Consider the following 21634-nt stretch of genomic DNA (forward strand, 5'->3'; position numbering starts at 1 on the left):
TCGGAGTTACTATGTGGTCGTGGTAGTAAGTTTTTTACTCGATGTAGCATTATGATGTTAGTGGTCTAAGTCCCTTTTTAAAACTTCAATTCTTTCATAATGGATTTGTTTTTACATTGAGGATGGCTAGGTCAAATCCTTCCCAATTTTTTTACCGGTTTGGTTTTCTTGGGCAATCAATTCTTTGTGTTCTTTATATTTTCCGCTTTATGTTTATTTGTGTTTAACCTAATCTTGAATAACAATCTTGTTAATCAATTTAGTTTAATATTAAGTTAAACATATTGTGACAAGGGGTCTAAAAACCTATCAAGTGGTATCAGAGCAAGTTAACTCTTGAGTTAGATCTCTTGATCTAAGGATTGATCCTTGACCCCTATTGTCATGGAACACAGTAACTCTCTTGTGATCCCTCCACACTTTGATAGAAATAACTATGCCTATTGGAAGGTTAGGATGAAAGCCTTATTGAAATCTATAGATGAGAGAGTGTGGAATTCCGTTGAATACGGATGGGAGAAACTAGCTACTCCTATTAGTGAGTGGTCAATGGCCTAAAAAGATGCAGCCGCTTTTAATAGTAAAACTATGAATGCTATTTTTAATGCCGTTTCTATTGAGGAGTTTAAGAGAATCTCAAATGTTGAGGTTGCTTATATTGCTTGGAAAATTTTTCAAACTGTGCATGAAGGCACAAAGGCAATCAAAATAAACAAGTTGCAGCAGTTGACTACTAGGTTTGAAAGCATTAGAATGTTTGAGGTTGAAAGTTTTGATGAATTCTATGCTAAACTAAATGATATTGTTAATTCTTCATATAATTTGGGTGAAATTTATGATCAACCTAAGATAGATAGGAAGATTATTAGATCTATAACTGAGGACTCTAGACCCAAAGTAACTACCATTATTGAAAGCAAGGATATGGACTCCATCCCCGTTGATGGACTTGTAGGATCTCTACAATCTTATGAGTTAGGCCTACCTAAAACTAACAAATCCAAATCAATGGCTCTTAAGTCAGTTGATGATGTTGATGATAATGGATTTGATGATGAGCTATCTTCTATAGAGATTGCCTACCTTGCCAAGAACTTTAGAAATTTTCTCAGAAATAACAATAGAAGGGTAAAAAGTAAAAACAATGTTGAACCTAAGAACTCTAAGAAAAATGAACCAACTAAAACCAATAATACTGAAAAATCAAAATAAAAAGTTGGTCAATCTTCTAGTAATTCTCTAGGTCAACAATGTTTTGGTTGTCAAGGTTATAGTCATGTGAAATCAAAATGTCCAACATCCTTGAGAATAAAGGGTAAAACTATGGCTGTAATCCTTAGTGATGGTGAAATTTCTGATCACGAGTCTAGAAGTGATGAAGATAGAAATTTCTTTGCTTTCATAACCACTACTTTAGTTAATGAAAGTGATTCGGTTGAAGAAAATCCTTCTGATGGGAAACTCTCTAAGAGTGCTGACTTGCAAGAAGCTTATAACAAGCTATGCAAGGTTGTTGCAAAGGATGCAATAAGTGTGGATTTAGGGCTAAAGAATAGCCATTCTTGAACAAGAAAAGAAAAACTTGTTGCTAAATTTGTTTGATGCTAATGAATTGGCAAATAAGGTGAAGGCTAAAAATATTAAGTTGGTTGAAAAAAATTAAGAACCTAGACCTGGAATTGTTTGTTGCTAAAGAATAGTCAAATAGATCTGCTAGTTCTAAACTTGATCCCATGTTGAGTATTCAGAAGCTCCCTTAGACAAATTAAGTTTAGGTTTTGCTGATAGCATCTCTGAGTCTGAAATTCATTCCACAAATTTTGTCCCTTCTTCTAAACCATCTAAGATAGAAGCTGTAAAGCCAAAAGAAGAAGTTCCTGGTCTTAGGAAGATTAGGGAAGATCTTAAAGAGTCTAAGCCTAAAAGTCCTAAATTACCTAAGGGTAAGAAGCATGATAAACCTTTGTGGGTTTGTCATTTTTGTGGAAAAGCTGGGCATACTCGCCCAAACTGTTTTAAGTTGCAAGCTGCTAAGCAAGCAATTAAGCAAAATGTACTTGTGCCTCAAGCATAAGATCCTATGGCACTTATTGGTGAATTGGTAAAGGCTTTAAACCTTTATACCAATGTTGGAGTTGCTCATCATTCTAATCTGAATAATAACTCTAAAACCAAAGTTGCATCTAAGAAGTTATGAATGCAAAAGGCTCAATCTAATTGAGTCTTTCTAACATGGTCCTTGCGCTTCATCTCAAAATCATTGTAACCATTTTTTTGCCTTCTTGTTTTCTTTTATTTCTAGGATTTGCATTGCAGTACATTCATGCATTTTATATTAGGTTGTTTTTGTTTTCTTTTAAAAAAAATGGAGGAAAGAGAAAAGTGGAAGGATGTGTTTTGTATTATACATCATGGATATGTAATTGAGGTTGACCTATTATCTTTGCGTAACATGCCTGTGTACATTGTTTAACTTAGATGAGCTTATTTTTCTGCACTTTGCTAGTTTCAGCTATGTAGTGCATGTTTAAGTGAGTTGTTTATAGTTTTTGATCACATGATTTTGATTTTGAAATTACATGTTTTTTATTGGAATGACTAAAAAATCCTAAGAGAAATGCATAAATAACCATCTCACCACTTTTTGCTAGCCAATCATGGACACCTTAGTGCATATCATAAGATTTCATGCTCAAGAAAGTGTAACACATACACAAAAAGAAAATGAGGTGTAGCCTTAAAATAAAATTAAAAATTTTTTGCATTCAATAAGGCAAATTTTAAAAAAATATGCATGATTGCAAGCTTGTTTTCTAGGAGATGTGTGAGTTATATGATGTAACTCTTTAGTTGATAATCACTTTCAAATTTATGTGAAGAATAATGTAGAAATTGTGATTGATTACTATCTATATATCACCTCTCATGTTATTACTAGTTGCACACACTTCACAAGTTATTCTTTGCTAAACTTAGTACATGAAATTGTGTGTGAATTTGGTTTGGCCATCCAAGATTATATATTTTATGATTTTGATACAAAATATGTTCAAGGGTTGAAAATTTTGGGGTAAGAGTTTGAAAATCTTGTTTTGAAGTTCTGGGTTGAAAACTCATGTTTGTGAAAAATATTTAAACTCATTCTCATGCATTTCATTCATGAAATTACTTGGGTTGAGTTGATTCTGCATAATCTTCTACAGTTTTTCAAAAATTCAAATTCGCAGAATTTCAATCGATCGAATGTGTTTTTCGACCGATTGAAAATTCCTTGATTTTTAATCATTGCTCTTGGGTTGGCTCAATTGGTTTTTGATTGGTTTTTGATCAATCGAATATGATTTATTCATATTTCGATTGATCGAAGCTAATTTACAACCGATTGAAAACTTAAAGGAAATTTTAAAGAGCTCTCTACCTTGCTCGATCAGTACCCAATCGATCTAAATTCAAAAATAAAGAAAAATAAAAAGAATTCCTCAACATGTGTGTCATTTTCCTGGTCAAAATCTTCAAGGGTTTTCCTCCTAGAGTCAAGGTAAGCCTATTTTTCCCCTTCTTTTTGCTTAATTTACATGTTTTCTTGGATTTTTTTTTTCTCAAAATTTTGAACAAAGGAAAATTGAGATTTTTGTTGTTTTGGTTGTTTTTAATCAAGTTTGATCAATGGGTTTTGTTCCTAGATGCTGTTATCATGATTCCTATGCATTAATTTGATTAATTTTGTGCTTTGAGAAGATTTGAAAATCTAGGGCTCGAAAATTTTCAAAATTGGGGTTTTTGTTCAATTGGACTTAATTGGTTAAAATTGACTTGTGATTTTGGTTAATTAGTACATTATAACATGTTTTCTAACTGATATAGTGTTTAATTGATCAATTTGATTGGTTTTTTGAAAAATAGATTTTTCAAAATTTGGGATTTTTGGTTAAAACTCTTAAGTTTGGGTCAATTGTTGGTAAAATTTGAAAATTGAACAAATTTTATGCATTAGAGCATGCATCGTATGTGCATTCATTACATGCATCATATAGTTTGTCAATTTCTTAATATATATTGTGCTCTAACCCTTTCTAATGCAATCTGCCCTTGGTTTTTGTGTTGTGTTTTGTTTTTGTTTTTGTTTTTATTTTCCTTCCTATTCTTAGAGTCATGGCTAGGAAAACACTACCTCCTCCTCCTTTTCTAATTTTGATAGGACTAGATTTTAGTTTAAGTCTAATCAATATGTCTATAAGAAGTCATACATCTTTAGGTCTGTTTGGGCTGAGAGAAACGTTATTCTAGATGAGGTGAATCCTGAAATACATAGGAATTTTGAGAGTCGAGGTTGGTTACCTCTTCTGGATGTAGAACATCCTCCTTTTACTGCATTGATTAGAGAGTTTTACTCAAACCTCTCTATTCACACCAATGACTCCAATATTCACTTTGTGAAGACTTGGATAAGGGGTGAAGAGTTTGTCATTACCCGTGAGGTAGTGGCTATAGCTCTCAAAGTACCTTTGGTACAGCAGTTTGTGTATCCTTACGCAGAAATTCCTCTCATTGATGACATCATGTCACTTCTCACCGGTACTACCATTAGTTGGGGTACTAATCCTAGGGTTACTACTCATGAGCTTACTGAGCTTAATTATCTGTTCTTTAAGATTTATTGTTATAGTATCTAGCCTATCTCTCATATACATATGATTCCCATTGAGCGATGTGCGTTTTTGTACGCTCTCATCACTGATACTCCTATGAGTTTTCTTACTCTTTTTATTCGTTCTCTTGTAGAGGTCTATAGAAGTAGTGCTAAATCACATGGTTTGTTGTTCCCAGTTTTTATTCATAGGATCCTCCTAGATTTAGGTTTAGAGGATTTTTCCGCTTCTGAGTCTATACATATCATATCTCCCATAAGTGCTACCTTTCTTCGTCAAAGGGCTGCTCAGTTAAAAGCTGGGTCAAAATGTCCAAGAGTTGAGTCTTCTACAGGTGATGCATCGAGAGTTCCTTCTTCTGGTGATCCTTCTGCAGAGGAGTATGTGGATCCCACTACTGCTGTGGATCCTAAACCATCCACATCTACCGCCACTTCTACTAGATTTATGTTGGAGACCGTACCTACAGTCCAGTCTGCACATGGACAAATGCACTTGGACTTGCTCAATGAGGTTACTGCCTTACAAGCTGAGCTTGCTGCCACTAGAGGTGCCTTTCCACCGACTCCACCCTTGGATCAGCCATGATTGCCCTTTGGCAATACGTCACAAAAAGGGGGAGTGCAAAGAGATAGGGGGAGTGTGACAGATGAGATAGGGGGAGTAGTTTTTTTTTTTTTTTTTTTATATGAGAATGTATGTTCTTTGTTCTTGTTTCACAAACTTTGATACATTGTTTATGGTTTATATATTATGATGTTTATTCATTATATGATGGTTATTCATTATAACATGTGTAGTTTATTTTATGTTTTGTGAAATCAAGAATTCTATTTTGGTTTACTTGTATTTTTTACATATGCGTTTATGTTTTGTTTAAGTGTTTCAGGAATTTACATGTTGATTCATTCGAAGTTGTTGTCTACACTTGCAACTGATAAGTAGTAGTTAGTTTGAATTGTAAAGTTTGAGCAATATTGTGTATTTGGGCTTTTTACACTTTGAGCAATTTATTTTTATAAATTGTGTTTTGTCACGGATTGTTAAAAGGGGAGTTTGTTAGGTTCTAAGACTTTAGGAACTAAATGTATTAAAACTTCATTTTGTATATGTTGGCAAACCATAATCAAAATAATAAGTCTAGGTTTAGGCTTGCTCAAAGTTTGTTTAAGTGTAAGTTTGAATCGATTGTTTTGCAGGAATTTACTGTGTAAAACTGCAAGGCTCGATCAATCGAAAGTAAGGCTCAATCGATGGAAACGTGCAGTTCCAAAATTCTGCAGAAAAGTTTCAAATGTAGCCCAAGCCCAATAAATGTGTAGGGTTAAGTGTTTTACTCCTAATATAAAAGGAAAAACTCTAGCCACGTTTTAGATGTCTCTGAATAGTTATGTGTTTACTATTGTGTGAGATTTAAGAGGCGTTTACCTTAGAACACACGAAAGCTCTACCAATATCAAGATTTGCAATCAAGATTTGATGGTGGTTCAGTTGTTGCATAAAGAACCTTCAAAGAACAACAAAACCTTTGAGAGATGTCTCAAAGTCATAAGTAGGAGAACTTGTGTTGTAGCAAATTCAAGAAAGAAGTAGTTCGTGAATTCGGAGCTAGTACGTGGTCGTGGTAGTAAGTTTTCTACTCGAGGTAGCAAGTTTTCTACTCGAGGTAGCATTAGGATGTTAGTAGTGTATATCCTTTTGTAAAACTTCAATTCTTTCATAGTGGATTTATTTTTACCTTGAGAATAACTAGATCAAATCCTTCTCAAGTTTTTTACCTGTTTGGATTTTCTGGGTCATCAGTTATTTGTGTTCTTTATATTTTCTGCTTTATGTTTATTTGTGTTTAACCTAATCTTGAATAACAATCTTGTTAATCAATTTAGTGTGGGTTTGGATAGGAATGTTGCGTCTGGCGTTTGCGTTTTGCTTCTTTTTTTTCTTTTTTTTTTCCACGCGTTTCCAGCTTTTTAGAGACAAATTTTACTGTTGCAGCACTATTCATATATTGTAGCAGTACTGTTTACGCACTGTTCACGAGACTTACAGCCATTTTATTCAAAAAAATATATTAAAAATGAGTCTCACGGTACTATTCACACATTTAAAAATTATTTTGCTACAGTATTTTTAGTTTTTAATTTTCAGTTTTAGCAAAAATAAGTTGTATCTAAATGGACCCTTAGTTTAATATTAGGTTAAACATATTGTCACAATAGGTCTAAAAACCTATCAATCTTGTATAAAAAAGAAAAAGAAAAAAAAGGAATGTTTATATATTAAATAAGAGCAACAACCCTAAATTTCTTACGCTTAAGTTTCCACGTTATAAATACGACGTAGGACAGTAAATTTACAAAATCCAATTCCCTTCTTTGGAGCAAACTTGCTATGGCCGGGAAGGAGCACGTTATTCCCATTGAGGAATTTTTCAGAAGAGAAGCCAGTGCCGGTGAAACAAGCAGCGCCGTCACTGAGGATGCCCAGACGCACAGCATTTCTATCGAATCTACTAACCTGGAGGCAAAGATTAATAAAGTAATGGAGGCAAAAAAAAAGGTGACATCATCCCCAGCACCAAAGATACAAAAGGTTATATTCGTGTTGCGAGATCAGAATGATTTCAAGAAGTATTATGAGCCAAGAACAGTATCACTTGGTCCTATCCATCATCGTAATGACAAGTACCAGCTAGGAGAGCAGTACAAGCTTGTGTTGACATATGAGTTCGTCAAAGGTAGCAAAGAGAAGATAAACTATTTGTATAAGAAGATTGGGAAGAAAATCAATGAACTGAGGGACTGCTTCGAGAAGGAAGTGACAAAGAGTTTTGATGATGAGGACCTCATTTGGCTGTTGTTGGTGGACGGCTGCGCAATACTACAATACATATACTGCGCAGCTAAGAATAAGTTCAAAGAGTTGAATATAAAACCAGACAGCATAGCCTTTACACAACAGGATTTGTTTTTGCTTGAGAACCAGCTTCCTTATCGTCTGCTCAAATGGTTGATGAGCTGGAGTGAGAATGAAGCTGACTTGAAGGAATCGATTGACACTTACATTGATAGTCACGTTACGGTACCACTACCGGAGGATCACTCATCAATTCTCCGCTGCGCCCGCCTGAGTTCGTTATCGTGGTATCTCTCGCCAGAATCTAAGCAACACTCAAAGAAGAAGCAAGATTATGGAGATCATGTACATGCCATTCATCTTCTTGATCTTCTAAGGACACGTCTCCTGCATAAGCATCAACAAAACAAGCCAGGGAAGTCAACAAAACACGTCTCTAAGGACATTTCTTTGCAATCCTATCGCAATGTTCAAGAGCTTCGAGCAGCAGGTATTCATATGGAACGTAGTAAAAAGGAAAATAGTTGCTTGAGGGACATATCTTTTACTACACTCGGTTGTTTGGGATTCCTTTGGCTTCCTCCAATAACTGTGGATGACTCAACAAGGTCAAAGTTTTTGAACTTGATAGCCTACGAGATGTGTCTAGATTTCCAAAATGACTTTGGGATCACCTCTTACATATCCTTCCTCGATTCACTAATCGACGAAGCCAATGATGTTAAGATGCTAAGGAAAGCAGGAATACTCTATAATTGCCTTGGTAGTGATCAACACGTGGCTGAACTCTTCAATGAGATAGGCACTGACTTGGTTCCTAACAGCGAAATATATAGCTATGTCAGACTGCAAATTCAGAAGCACTACAAGAACCAGTTGAAGACTTGGTTGGCTCAAGTCTATCACGACCATTTCAACAGCCCCTGGACGTTCTTGGCTTTCTTTGGCGCATTGTTAGCACTCGCTCTAACTGTCGTTCAGACTTGGTATGCTGTCAAATCTACTCCAAGACCCTACGATAACTTCGGCAAGAATTTTACTCGAAACTAAATATGCAGAAAAGGTAAAATTTTATTTGTTGCTATCTTTCCAAGCGTGTCTAGCTAGCTGAGAATTACATGTGGTTTCTATATATATATATATATATATATGCCTCGCAGACCGCTTTCCAAATAAAGTGGACTGTACCGGCCTTACCGGAGAAAATCGGGTGTTTCGGCCGGTAAATCTAATTCGGACCGGTAAAGAAAAAACCAGAAAAACATACCACTAAAAAAGAAAAAAGCCAAGAAAATGTTATCGCCACCGCTTTCAGCCTTGCAACCCTCTCTGTTTCTTCTTCTAGCACTGTTTTAGTTTTACAGCCTTCTTCCCGCCCCTACTTCTTCTTCCTCTCCTCTGTTTTACATGCTTCTCTTGTGGGTGTACTGAAGATCTGGCTGGAAGGCATGCCAAGTTTATTTCCTCCTTGTTTTGTCCGCTGACCAGTGCTCTTCTCAATGCAAAAGTTAAAAAAATATATATTAAAAGTTTCTAGTACACGTGGTTGATGAGAGGGTGTTAAGAGTTTGGAAAAAGCTTTGGGTTTTGCCTTTTTCAATGTGAATGACAGCCATCAGTGTTTTTGAAATTTAAAACTTAAGCTTTTTTTCTTTACTTTTTTAGTTAATTGAATTGTACTTATTTGATATGACATTTTCACTTGTTGCTCAAGAATAAGTGTCTTTTAGCTTAATATTGCCGAATTAGAGAATTTTTTACGTTATGGATACTATTCTAACTTATTTAGGAAAATGAGGAGAAAAAGTGAATTTCGATAATATTATTACCGAAATTTCAACAAAAGTACGAGAGAGAAAGAGAAAAAGTGAAAAAGAGAAAATGTTAAATTTTGACAATGACATTACCAAAATTCCTGTTGCCCAAACACGCTGCCTGAGTGGGTGTGAGAAGTGCTCGAAGTGCGCGGGTATCCAAAGGAAACCAATTGTGACAATGGTATTGCCGAAATGGGGGGAAAAAAATTTGTGGCAATGTTATTGCCGAAAATAGGGGAAAAATAGAAGTGGTTGCCGAAATTTGGGAAGGAATTAAAAAAAAATAATGTGCTACATCCATAATATTTTTACAATATTTTCACAACAAATTATAGGTAATTAGTGAGTATTTTGACTGAATATTGCTGAATCTCGGGTTTATTTGTGATATAGGCATTGTTCCAAGTTATTTAGGAAATTGAGGAAAGAGAGTGAATTTCGGCAATAGTGTTGCCGAAATTCTAACAAAAGTATGAGAGAAAAAGAGGAAAAGGGGGAGAGAGAAAATTTTGAATTTCGGTAATGGCATTACCGAAATTCCTGCTGCCCGAATACGCTAACCGAGTGGGTGGGTGTGAAGTGCTCGAAGTGTGGGTGCCTAAAGGGAAACCAATTGTGGCAATGGCATTGCCGAAATAGGAAAAAAAAAATTGTGGCAATGCCATTGCCGAAAATGGGAGGAAAAAAAAATAGTGGTTGCCGAAATTTGGGGAGGAATTAAAAAAAAATGTGCTAGGTCCACAATATTTTTACAACATTTTCACAACAAATCATAGGTGATTAATTATTATTAGTTCAAATTTTAATTTAACACTGAGATTACTTTTTTAATCCAACAATAACAACTAGTAACAACCTGCTACTTAGAATTTGTTGTAAAAATTGTGTGCACATATCATTTTTCAAAAAAAAAAAAAAGTGGAATGGATTTGTGGCAATGACATTGCCGAAATAGGAGGGAAAAAAAAAATTTGTTACAATTAATTTGTGACAATTGCATAACCGAAGTAAGGGAAAAAAAATTTGTACAATTATGGCATTGCCATTGTGGAAAATGGGAGGAAAAAATTCAATGGCATTGCCACATGGTAAATCTTAGAGACTATGGCAGTGAAGAAAATGAATGCTGCCCCTGCCCCAAAAACTCCCTTTCTCAAGGTTGAGCAGGAGAAAGAATCTCCACGTATTATTCCTCTGTACTTTGTGTGGTAGGCATTTCTAACCGAGCCGGCTAGCAAGCAAATCTCGGCAATCAAGAAAAACAACCTGAGAGGAAAAGTTCATAAGATAAACTCATCATGTAATATAGTGCAATTATGGCAATGCCATCGAATTTTTTCCTCCCATTTTTGTCACTGGCATTACCACAATTGTGCAAATTTTTTTCTCAAATATTTTGGCAATGCTATTATTACAAACCAATTGTAACAAATTTTTTTTCCCTCCTATTTCGACAATGCCATTACCACAAATCTATTCTACATTTTTTTTTTTAAGAAATAATATGTGCACACAATTTTTACAATATTTTTACAATAAATTCTAAGTGACAGATTGTTACTGGTTGTTATTGTTGGATTAAAAAAGTAATCTCAGTGTTAAATTCAAATTTGAACTAATAATAATTAATCACCTGTGATTTGTTGTAAAAATATTGTAAGAATATTGTGGACGTAGCACATTATTATTATTATTATTTTTAATTCCTCCCTAAATTTTGGCAACCACTATTTTTTTTTTCCCTCCCATTTTCAGCAATGGAATTGCTACAATTTTTTTTTTCCCTATTTCGGCAATGCCATTGCCACAATTGGTTTCCTTTTGGCACCCACCCACTCGGTCAATATTTTCGGGCATAAGGAATTTCAGTAATGCTATTGCTGAAATTCAAAATTTTCTCTCTCCCACTTTTTCTATTTCCCTCTCATACTTTTGTTAGAATTTCGGCACTTTTGTTAGAATTTCGGCAACACCGTTGCCGAAATTCACTCTCTTTCCTCAATTTCCTTAATAACTTGAAACAGTGCCCATATCACAAATAAATCTGAGATTCAGCAATATTTAGCCAAAAGACTCGGTAATTAGTTATTATTAATTCAAATTTGAATTTAACACTGAGATTAGTTTTTTAATCCAACAATAACAATCAGTAACAATCTGCCACTTAGAATTTGTTGTAAAAATTGTATGCACTTATCATTTCTTAAAAAAAAAAAAAAAAGTGTAATGGATTTGTGGCAATGGCATTGCCGAAATAAGGGAAAAAAATTTGTGGCAATTGTGGCAATGTCATTGCCAAAAATGGGAGGAAAAAAAATTGTTGTAATTGGTTTGTGGCAATGGCATTGCCGAAAAAAGGGGGGGGGGAATTTGTGGCAATGCCATTGCCAAAAATCGGGGGGGGGGGGGGGGGGGGGTGGAGAAGTGGTTGCCGAAATCTAGGGAGGAATTAAAAAAAAAAATACTACATCCACAATATTTTTACAACAAATCACAAGTAATTAGTTATTATTAATTCAAATTTAAATTTTAAAAAGAGGTTACTTTTTTAATCCAAAGCTTCAATCAACCAATCAACCAATCCAAAGCGGTCTGAGATGAAGACTAATAATTATTCAAAAGAGATATTTGTTTATTTCTCAAAGATAAATGGAGAAATTGGTTGGTTTCAAGGATAAAATGAAAATTGTGAACTACCTGAAACAATTATTCTAGCTATTAATGTCATTAATTTTTTTACACCATCAGTTAGCTCCAGAGTTGGCCGGACACAACTTTTGTAACAAATTCTTTGAGAAATGAAACTTTAGGATTAATTGTTGTCTGTAGTTGTGGTTTTATTGCATAGAGGTGAATTTCTTGTAACACCGCACCAAACTTATTTAAGTACGGACAAATTATTTCCTTGAAGAAAGTATTTTCAACACGCTATAAAGTCGATTATGTTATTTTTATCATTGTTTTCTACTCAATCTCTTCCGTACAACATATTGATCTTAGTTCTAAATGTATAATTATGTGCAGAGTGCAGACTTGATATAGAGGTTTAAAACTGCACATTTCCAAATTAATTTTTTTTTAAGCCTCACTATTTTCTTTCTAACCAGAGCAGCTTCGAATATTGCATTTTCAAGAAACTTAAAAATATGCACATTTTCAAATTACAATTTTTTTTTCAAAAGCAATATATATATATATATATATTGTATTTTTCTTTTATGAATGCAGTTTCCCTGTAGTTTTTATTGTTTTTATATTTTTCTTATATGAACTTGTATATGTTTAGATATCTAAAGTCACATTTATTTTTTAAATTATTTAAATTAAACAAATTTATATATGTTTCAAAAGTTTTAAAACTATTATTATACTCTAATGGTGTAATTTCTAATTTATTTAGTAAAAGATAGAAGATCATATTTAATGCATAAATCTTCTACTTCTGCAAGGTCTTGGAGAAATGATTAGTAAGCAGTCCAAAATTTTCTTTTTAGAAAGGATAATTCTCTAGATTCAAACCTACGAGCTTTCTAATTTATTTAAAGACTAACATAATGTAAATTTTTGTTAGATATAACATAACACATATTAAATCATGTTAAAAGTATATAGGTTTTTTTTTTTAATTTAATTTTAAGGAAATTTAAGTACTTTGTCTATCAAATACATGCTTGCATTAGTAAATAGTGGTAAAAATGTGTTTTTTTTTTTTTTTTTTAAATTAACTGGTTCGTGCTCGTGCACAGCTTCATTCAACTTAAGTTATAAAACAAGTTAAATCTTCACAAAATTGTGTACACTTAATTAATTCTATTGGTATATCAATAAGTTCAAATTAAAATTCTAAATTTTTCAAGCTAGAGTTTCACTCCATGTAACAGTGGCAAAATCAACACAAACTCATTTACCCACCCAAACCTGCCTACTTAAATAAGATCCAAATCCATCCAATTATTAATTAGGTTAAATGGGTATTAACCCAATTAACATTAATATTAATTGAGTTTTAACTGGGTACCCAATTAGACCCAAGTATGATCAAGTATCATTTCTACAAATCACCTAATTCTAAAATACCAAAAACCACTAAAAAAACCAAAATACCCATGAAACCTTTAAAATGATCAAAATACCCTCTAAACATAAAAAATGACATAAATATCCCTCGAAACCTAAAAAATGACCGAAATATCCCTGAAAACTGAAAATTACCAAAATACCCTCCTTTAAACCTGTGAAATGACCAAAATACCCCTAAACCAAAAAAAAATGACCGAAATAACCCCGAAACCTAAGAAATTATACCCCTAAAACTTAAGAAATGACCAAAATACCTCTGAAAAAAAACAAAAACAAAAACAAAAATTGCTGAAATACCCCCTAAACCCACCCATTTAACGCCCCTAGTCACACTCAATAATTTTGTGTATCACATTTTACTCTATTGTATAAAACACGAATGGTATAATATCGTTCTACCTTTTATTTTATGAAAAAGATTACCGTGAATAAGAAGTACAAGAACCATTTTGCTCATTCTTGATGCAAGAGATAAAAACACAAACAGTTTTTTTGCAAAAGTTTATCACTCTACCTTTTATTTTATGAAAAAGATAACCGTGAATAAGAAGTGCAAGAACCATTTTGCTCATTCTTGATGCAAGAGATAAAAACATAAACAGTTTTATTGCAAAAGTTTATGCGAAACTTGCTATGTAGGTAAAGACTATTTCACGTGTATTACATTTTTAGTTTTTATTGTTTGGAGCACGATACATGCAGTGGGTAATTAATCTGATTGAATCTCCTGGTTTAACCAGTATACCTAGTTAAAATCTTTAAATAATCTAACAATAATTCAATACCTTAACCCCAAATAGATATATTCTTAGATAATTACCATGGCACAGAATATGACAAAGTATATATTTTTTTGTGGCATGCAATGATAAATCATAAAGTCTAAGCTTCATTGCACAATTGTATCATAAAATTTGCAATCCAAATAAAGTCAGGAGGAAAAGCTTTTGTTCACTGTATCATAGAACAACTAGCTGTATATTACAAGAGTAGCATAAAGCAAGTATAAATTAAAGCAAAGACTCCAAAAAAATTATGCGTGTTTTATACCAAACCTGCTCAATGGATAAATGCATAAAGGTTTAGCAAAAAAAAATGGATAAATGCATAAAGCTAGTCACCATCAGTGCTTTATTCAGAAAAGTGTACCATATATGTAATCAAGCCCTAGCAAGTTTCTTTTTTTTGGTAAACAACCGACCCAAGCAAGTTTAGTTTCTTTTATATTTGTTTCCACATATCTGGTACTGGTAGATTAAATTTCAAGATTGCCATTTTTATCAAGTCATAAAATATAGTTGATTAAAAAAAGGTGTATATGCATTCACAACTTTTAAAGTTGACTTACATCAGTCAATATATAATTGTGTAACTTTAAAAGTTTGTTATAGTAGTCGTAAAAATTTACACTGATACTATTCATTTTGCATTTAATTTTTTATTATCTCTTTATGTATCCTAAGGAAGAAGAAAAAGAGTGGATGGTGATTATTATGTGTGAAGAAAGAGAAATAATTACAAAAAATTAAGAAAAAATAATATTTTAATGAAATGTAATATAAAATAAATAATCTAATGTGAAATGTTTTGAAAAGTGAGTATTTAAAATAGCAAAAGTAGATTCTTATGCTAAAATAAATATAAAGTTTTGCATAAACTGATGGCCCTTAGAGCACTCGCATCAGTACTTGTATAATAGAAAAAGTATCACATTTTAGCCAACAAAACCCAAAATTCACTTACATCAGGCCATGCAAATTTATGTAAAAACATATAGTTGCTACAGTAACCATACTTATAAATATATATTGGCACTATTCATTTTTGTATTTAGTCTTTTAATCTTTCTTATGTATCTTGAGAATAAAGGAAGTGAGTAAATGATGGTTGTTATGTATAAAAAAAGATAAACAATTAACAAAAAAAAAGTTGATATTGTAAGGTTGAAATTTAAAAACCATCTTTTTGGCTTTATTCCGTGCCAATTTGCTTGTAATTTAACACTTAGTAACCCTGTATTTAGGTGGGTTTCATGTAAGGGTAGTGCATGAAGAGAGTATGAAGAAATGTTCCTCAATGTGCAAAGAAGCAGGGACTCGCGACTGGAACTCATGGGTGGCTCGCAGGTGCAAGCCACCAGATGAGTGTTACGTGCCAAGCATGTAGGAAGTTGAAGCATTTTGCCAGCTGGTGCACTACAGGACAAAAATACCCAGGCTGGCCAAGCCATTATCTCGCGACTTGAACTCGTGACTTGGACCAGTTGCAAGGCCAAGCCGCCAACCAGCCCTATTTGGGAAAAACTGACTCTTCGTATTCCAAACACACACCACTATATATAGACCCTTATACCCACGAAATGTAGAAAGCTTCCAGAGAGAATTTTGTGAGAGAAACCCTAGAGAAAAATAAGATTGCCTCATCCCCAATCTTCACTAAGAGACTCTTCAAATTTCTCTACTCTTTTCCTCTCCATTGATACATCCTTGAGAGGTCATTGACCAAATCCTTTTCTCATCACACCCACGTCTGTGAGAACGTTCATTTGGTGCTAAGGGAAGCAGTTTGGAAGGAACCAATGGTTATTGGTTGATGCTATGGGTTATAGCGGAATCCGGTAAGCTAGAAAAGAAAAAGGTTCGGCGCAACCTCATTGGAGCAAGAAGCTTGGAGGGCTTAGGTACTTGGGTAGATTAGGCTTGAAGGGTCTATTGTTGTTCATGTATCCCAACTACATTTTCTAGTGGATTATTGACCACTTGGAGGGCGGCAGAGAGGTTTTATGCCGAGGGCTTCGGTTTCCTCTTCGATAACACATCTCGTGTTGTCTTTGTGTTTGCATCTCTCTTCCTTTATCTTTGCCATTTATTTTCTGTTGTGGATGTGATTATATTTGGCTTAGATTGGTTATCAATTCTGTGTTTAGTTTATGTTCATGTTCCGCACATTAATTGTTTGATAATAAGCTTGAATTGATATTTTGTAATTTGGGGTCTAAACGTTCAAGGGTGTTTTACACACATATTAAACATTCAATTGGTATCAGAGCAGGTACACTTGTTGCGGTTTAAATACCTTAGTGCGATCCTTGACCCCGTTTTGAGATTGATAAGTCTCAATCCCTAAATGTGCCACCATTTTTTTATGATAATAATTATGCATTTTGGAAAGTCCGTATAAGGGCGTTTTTGTGTTCTATTGATGATGCTGTGTGGGATGCTGTTGAGGTTGGTTGAACTAGGCCGGAGGCTGCCAAATCCATTTGGGATAAGGCAGCTCTTACGGTGGTTAATGCTAACAATAAAATCTTAAATGCTATTTTCTGTGGTGTCTCTCTAGAAGAATTTCACAGGATTTCACATATCACCATTGCTAAGGAAGCATGGGAAATACTGGAGACAACTTATGAGGGGACTAAGAAGGTGAAGGACACCAAACTCCAGATGCTGACCACTTGCTTTGAGGAGCTAAGGATGAGTGAGGATGAGTCTTTTGACTCGTTTTACGGTAAGTTGAATGCGGTGGTCGTCGGCAAATTTAACTTGGGAGAAAAGACGGAGGATTCTAAAATTGTAAGGAAGATCCTTCGGTCACTACCGGAAAGTTTTCGTGCCAAAGTAACAACTATTGAAAAGAGCAAAGATCTTGACGACATTAAAGTTTAAGAGCTGGTTGGTTCATTGCAGACGTATGAATTGTCATTGCCCACATAGAAGAAGAGCAAATCACTTGCTCTTAAAACAATTGATGAGAGAGTAGTATCTCATGAGTCTTCGGAAGAGGATGCAGTAGATAAAGATGTGGCATACCTTGTAAAGAACTTTCGGAAATTCTTAAAGCTTAAGAACGGTGGAAAATTTGGTGACAAAGGAAAATTTCAGAGTTCCGGGAAGGAGAAGAAAGAATTCCAAAGGAAAGATAGTAAAGATTCCCAATCTTCTCAAGGAATTACTTGTTTCGAGTGTAATGGACATGGACACTTCAAAATGTCCCAACTATTTGAAGTGAAAAGGAAAGGTTTATGCTACTACCTTGAGTGGTACTGATTCATCAAACTCTGACTCTGAAGAAAATTGTGACAGAGAAGGAAATTATTCCGCATTCATGACCATTGCACATGTGGAATCCTCAGATGATTTGGGTTCACTTTTGAAGGAGCTTGGCGAACATTTTGATTTAGAGTCTATTGGGGTTGTTGAAGAATCAGAGGCTAAAGAAGATGAAGATACATTTGGTCTTCAAGAGAACTATGCCTTACTTCTTGAAAAATCAGGTGAGTATGCAAAGATGGCAAAGGCGGCTGTGAAGAAGATGAAGAGAGCTAAGGAAGATTACAAAAGTTTGCTAGTACGATACAAGGAGGCAAAGTGTGAGATTGAAGCACTTAATGGTGAGCTATCAGAAGCTTACACAAAAGTAAGATTTCTTGAGCAAGAGGTAGTGCAAGCTCATACCAAGATAGATAGGGTCTCCTCCAAGAAGCTAGATGATGTTATTTCATCTCAAAAACATGCCTCAAACAAGTCCGGGTTGGGATATACTGGGGGAAGTAGCTCATCAGCCAATGTCACCAAAGAAGTGAAGTTTGTAAAGGCCAAAGAGATGGCTGTGGATAAACCTATTCCTAAGAATGTTAAGGCTGAAAGGAAGAAGAATGCGGCTGATCAACGGGTGTTTAATAAGTCCCGTAATCAATCACAAGCCAGATTTGGAGCTAGAGGAAGATCACTTCCAAGATCACTACAAGGTCCTAGAATGAACTATCTTTGCCACTATTGCGGATTGCAAGGACATACTAGACCAAACTGTCACAAGCTGAGAGCATTGAACAATGCAAGCGCTCCTCGATCAAGAGGAAGGAAAAATGACTAGAGGTCTTGGGGTGGGGAGCAACCAAGAAGTCAAAACCGTGATCCAGGAATGATGGACATTATGAAGATGATCGGTGCATTCACAAATTGTTTGGAAAGCTTCTCAAAAAGGTTTGAAAGTCCTAACTCTCGTACCCAATCCGTCAAGGATATCACCCCAAACACACGTGACGTGTGGGTGACGAAGGGTACTCATGCATAAGCATTACAACATGTCCATGCATTAATACTTCCCATGTTTGTGAATATGCTTGGTTGTGTGCTTCTTACAAGTTTTTAGGTTGTTATATTGTTTATGTGTTTGTCTTTGGTTCAAATGTTTTTACATTGTTATTTAAGTTGCTTTTGTTATTTTTTTTACTTTTTTTGTGTCAAAAATCCAAAAACATATAAAAAGTAGAAAATCCTAAAAAGTTTGATCATCTTTGTTGAGTCTTGTCTCAAAGCAAGTTTTACCTTGTACCTTTGTACTAATGGCTTTGTGCATTTAACGAGCTTAGCTTGTCTCTTATGCACTCATATCATTATGGAAGAAATTCTGAAATCTATGTGACTGTTGTAAATAAATCTTCAACTTTGTCATGAATGATTAGTGAATGGTTTTGTTAATCTTGAGACATGCATAGACTTATGCCTATATATCTTCCCACTTTTATTTTATTGCTTTACTCAAAGAGCTCACCAAATGTAAATCTCCAAATAAAAAGAGATATTGAATTGCAAAAGCCTGTCGCACATACTAGTATTTGACTAGGAAAAAGGGAAAGCGACCAAAATAAATTGTATGATGCCCAAAAAGCCAAAGGCTAACCCATCAAATTGAAATATTCAAAATTTCAGGCATCGATCTCACAATGAGATATGTTTATTCAAAATATCAAATGATATGTTGAAAATGGAGTCAAATGAAAAGCTTCAATGAAATGTACTCAAGTTTATGTAGGAGGTCATATATGCATACTTCTATAATTGAAATGGGTCACATTATCTAGTGCTAGTTGTGTATGCCTTGATTGAATTGATCATTGAAGCTTCACATTAGACTAAGGACTATCTCATTTTTGATATCTACACACAACACACAAGTCTATGTTCAAGAAATGCCATATTCATTTGTGTGGTTGTACTTGTTTAAATGTGTTTTCACACGCTCAATCTTTGTTGATCAAACACAAAAAGATTTTTGAGTGTTTTAGTTTGTTTTTGCAAGGTGTTTTGTTTTTACAAAAATGTCAAAAATTTCAAAAACAGTGTTGCCCTGTTTCGGTGACTCAGTCGCAAGTAGGTCCAGTCGCATGTTCCAGTCGCAAGCTCACTTCGAGATTTTTCACGGCTTACTGGCAAGTCAAGGTCTCAGTCGCGAAAAATATTTAGAAATTTTTTCAATATTTGAGTCTTTATATTTTTCACAACTTAGTGTGGCGACTTGTTTGCGGGTGGAAGGTCCAGTCATGAGGGGTACTCAAATTTTCACGGCTCATCTCGTGACTATCTCGCAGGTAGACCTTCCTAATAGGCCACAAACTGAATTGACCCCTTGTGATTAAACCAATTAATTAATTAGCCAAGTTGTTAATTAATCAATTAATCATGCAAACATGTAGAAACACAAACAAATCACCAATAAACTAATTAAGCAGTGGAAATAAATAACATGGTAATTTGTTTACGAATGGGGAAAACCCTTGCGGCAAAAACCCCCATCGAGTGATTTTCAGGTCATCACTCCTGAAACTCCACTATTATCAAATCAAGCAGTTACAAGTAAAGGAATCACAAGTACCTTACCAACCTAAAGTTGAACTCTTACCCTAATACCCAATTGGACTTGATCTGTAGTGACAGTTCCCCCTTTTGATGCACAGCTCCCAAGTACGTGACTAACCAACGCGCAGATCCCAGTATGCAACTTCAAACACCAACTTAGAAGGAGAGGTTGGCTGCAAAGTTCTTCAGTTCATCCTACATGATGAAGATCAGGAAGATGCTTGGTCACAAAACTCTTTGGTGCAAATATACAGCAACTTCTTCAGAGAAGATGAACTGGGTCAAGAACTTCATCTTTGATCACAATTTGCTTGAACAGAGTTTGCTCAATATTTTTGCAACTTGTGTACAGTTTGACGGCTCTTAAAACAATCCTTTTATATGTTTAGGATTAGGAGAAAAGAAGGCCCAAAAGCATATTCATGGATCCCAAGAAATCAGATCAGAAAATCTGATTTTATAAATCTTAACAGATAGCAGGTGTCCAGGAGCTATCGAGAATGTGTCGAGCTTTAATGATTTTGCACTTTAGCTTGTTTTTCTTGGACAGACTTGATGACTTCAAAACTTGATCTTGAAACTTTGTTTCTTGAAGTATTAAAACCACCTAGAACTACCCAATTACAAGTAGAGTGCGTTTTGTCAAAGGATTAGCCAATTTACATAAATAAGTGACATATGTTCTTAACAAGTGAAAACACATATGTCTTAACAATCCCCCCCTTTGACAATCCATGACAAAACCACAACAAACAAATGAATCATATGAGAGAAGTCATAAATCACTCAACTCATACTCACTTGTTGAATACAATAAATCTATTCTAACACAAACTCTTGAAAAACTTTGCAAGAAGAGAGTTTATGGCAAGTGGACTTTGATAACCTGTATTTCTAAAACACTTTAAATAAAATTCATCAAGGCATCTTGTGTGAAACAGAAATAATAGATTGCATACAAGTATAATGAACATGTGTATAAAGATAGAGAAGAAACAACACATGAAGAGAGAGGTGAAAGAAACATACATCCACATATAGAGAGAAAATAAGTACAATGTATGTAAAACTAGTCACAAGACATCATATACAAGATCAATGTATTTATAAAGAATAGAAAAGAAAAGATACATCAAAACCTCACTACATTCCTCAAATATCAACACTCCCCCTATAAAAAATGTCCTATACTAACTCTCCCCCTAAGATGACTACTCTCATAGCCCAAAACTACTTCCTCTTTTTGTCATAAGTGACAAAAGGTAGAGTGTCATATAGACATCTCATCAGTAGAGCTAGCATCTCCATCATCATCATCCGAAGTGTCATCGTCATCACCATCATCATCATCATCATCATCATCCTCAGAGTCAGAAGTCGCTGGAGGAGGTGGTGAAGGAGTAGCCTCAGGAGCAAAACCACCTATGGTCGCCTGCCGTCATGCAATACGACCAACACGAACATTCACCTGATACAACTCAGAGGAGAGTGTATTGAGGCGAGCATCCATGCGCTACAACTAGGCCATGATGTCTCTAAGAGATACATCTCCCATAGAGGAAGAAGGAGCAGATGTAGATGGAGCAGATTTGGA

The 21634-nt window shown here is 34.7% G+C and overlaps 2 protein-coding genes across 2 annotated transcripts; both read left to right on the forward strand.

The window, feature by feature from the left end:
* The first annotated feature begins 7138 nt into the window (after nt 1-7138).
* Nucleotides 7139-8652, forward strand: LOC112004050 (UPF0481 protein At3g47200). The gene has a single exon (XM_024036271.2). The coding sequence runs from the start codon at nt 7191-7193 to the stop codon at nt 8553-8555; it is 1365 nt and encodes a 454-aa protein (XP_023892039.1). The 5' UTR covers nt 7139-7190; the 3' UTR covers nt 8556-8652.
* Nucleotides 8653-10426: 1774 nt separating this feature from the next.
* LOC136062894 (uncharacterized) lies at nt 10427-18274 on the forward strand. Its single transcript, XM_065762585.1, has 5 exons — nt 10427-10518; nt 16644-17019; nt 17116-17419; nt 17535-17818; nt 17927-18274. The coding sequence occupies exons 1-5, from the start codon at nt 10427-10429 to the stop codon at nt 18272-18274; spliced, it is 1404 nt and encodes a 467-aa protein (XP_065618657.1).
* Nucleotides 18275-21634: the final 3360 nt, after the last annotated feature.

Source organism: Quercus suber, unplaced genomic scaffold (genome assembly GCF_002906115.3).
Source record: "Quercus suber isolate HL8 unplaced genomic scaffold, Cork oak 2.0 scaffold_465, whole genome shotgun sequence".
NCBI lineage: Eukaryota > Viridiplantae > Streptophyta > Magnoliopsida > Fagales > Fagaceae > Quercus > Quercus suber.

What these genes read in the sequence shown, in the direction of transcription:
- LOC112004050 (XM_024036271.2), top strand. Translation starts at nt 7,191, where the DNA reads ATGGAGGCAAAAAAAAAGGTGACATCATCCCCAGCACCAAAGATACAA.
- LOC136062894 (XM_065762585.1), top strand. Translation starts at nt 10,427, where the DNA reads ATGGCAGTGAAGAAAATGAATGCTGCCCCTGCCCCAAAAACTCCCTTT. An exon ending in CGGAAAGTTTTCGTGCCAAA is followed by an intron (nt 17,020 to 17,115) that starts GTAACAACTATT and finishes TTGCCCACATAG; the next exon opens with AAGAAGAGCAAATCACTTGC. An exon ending in TATCAGAAGCTTACACAAAA is followed by an intron (nt 17,819 to 17,926) that starts GTAAGATTTCTT and finishes GCCTCAAACAAG; the next exon opens with TCCGGGTTGGGATATACTGG.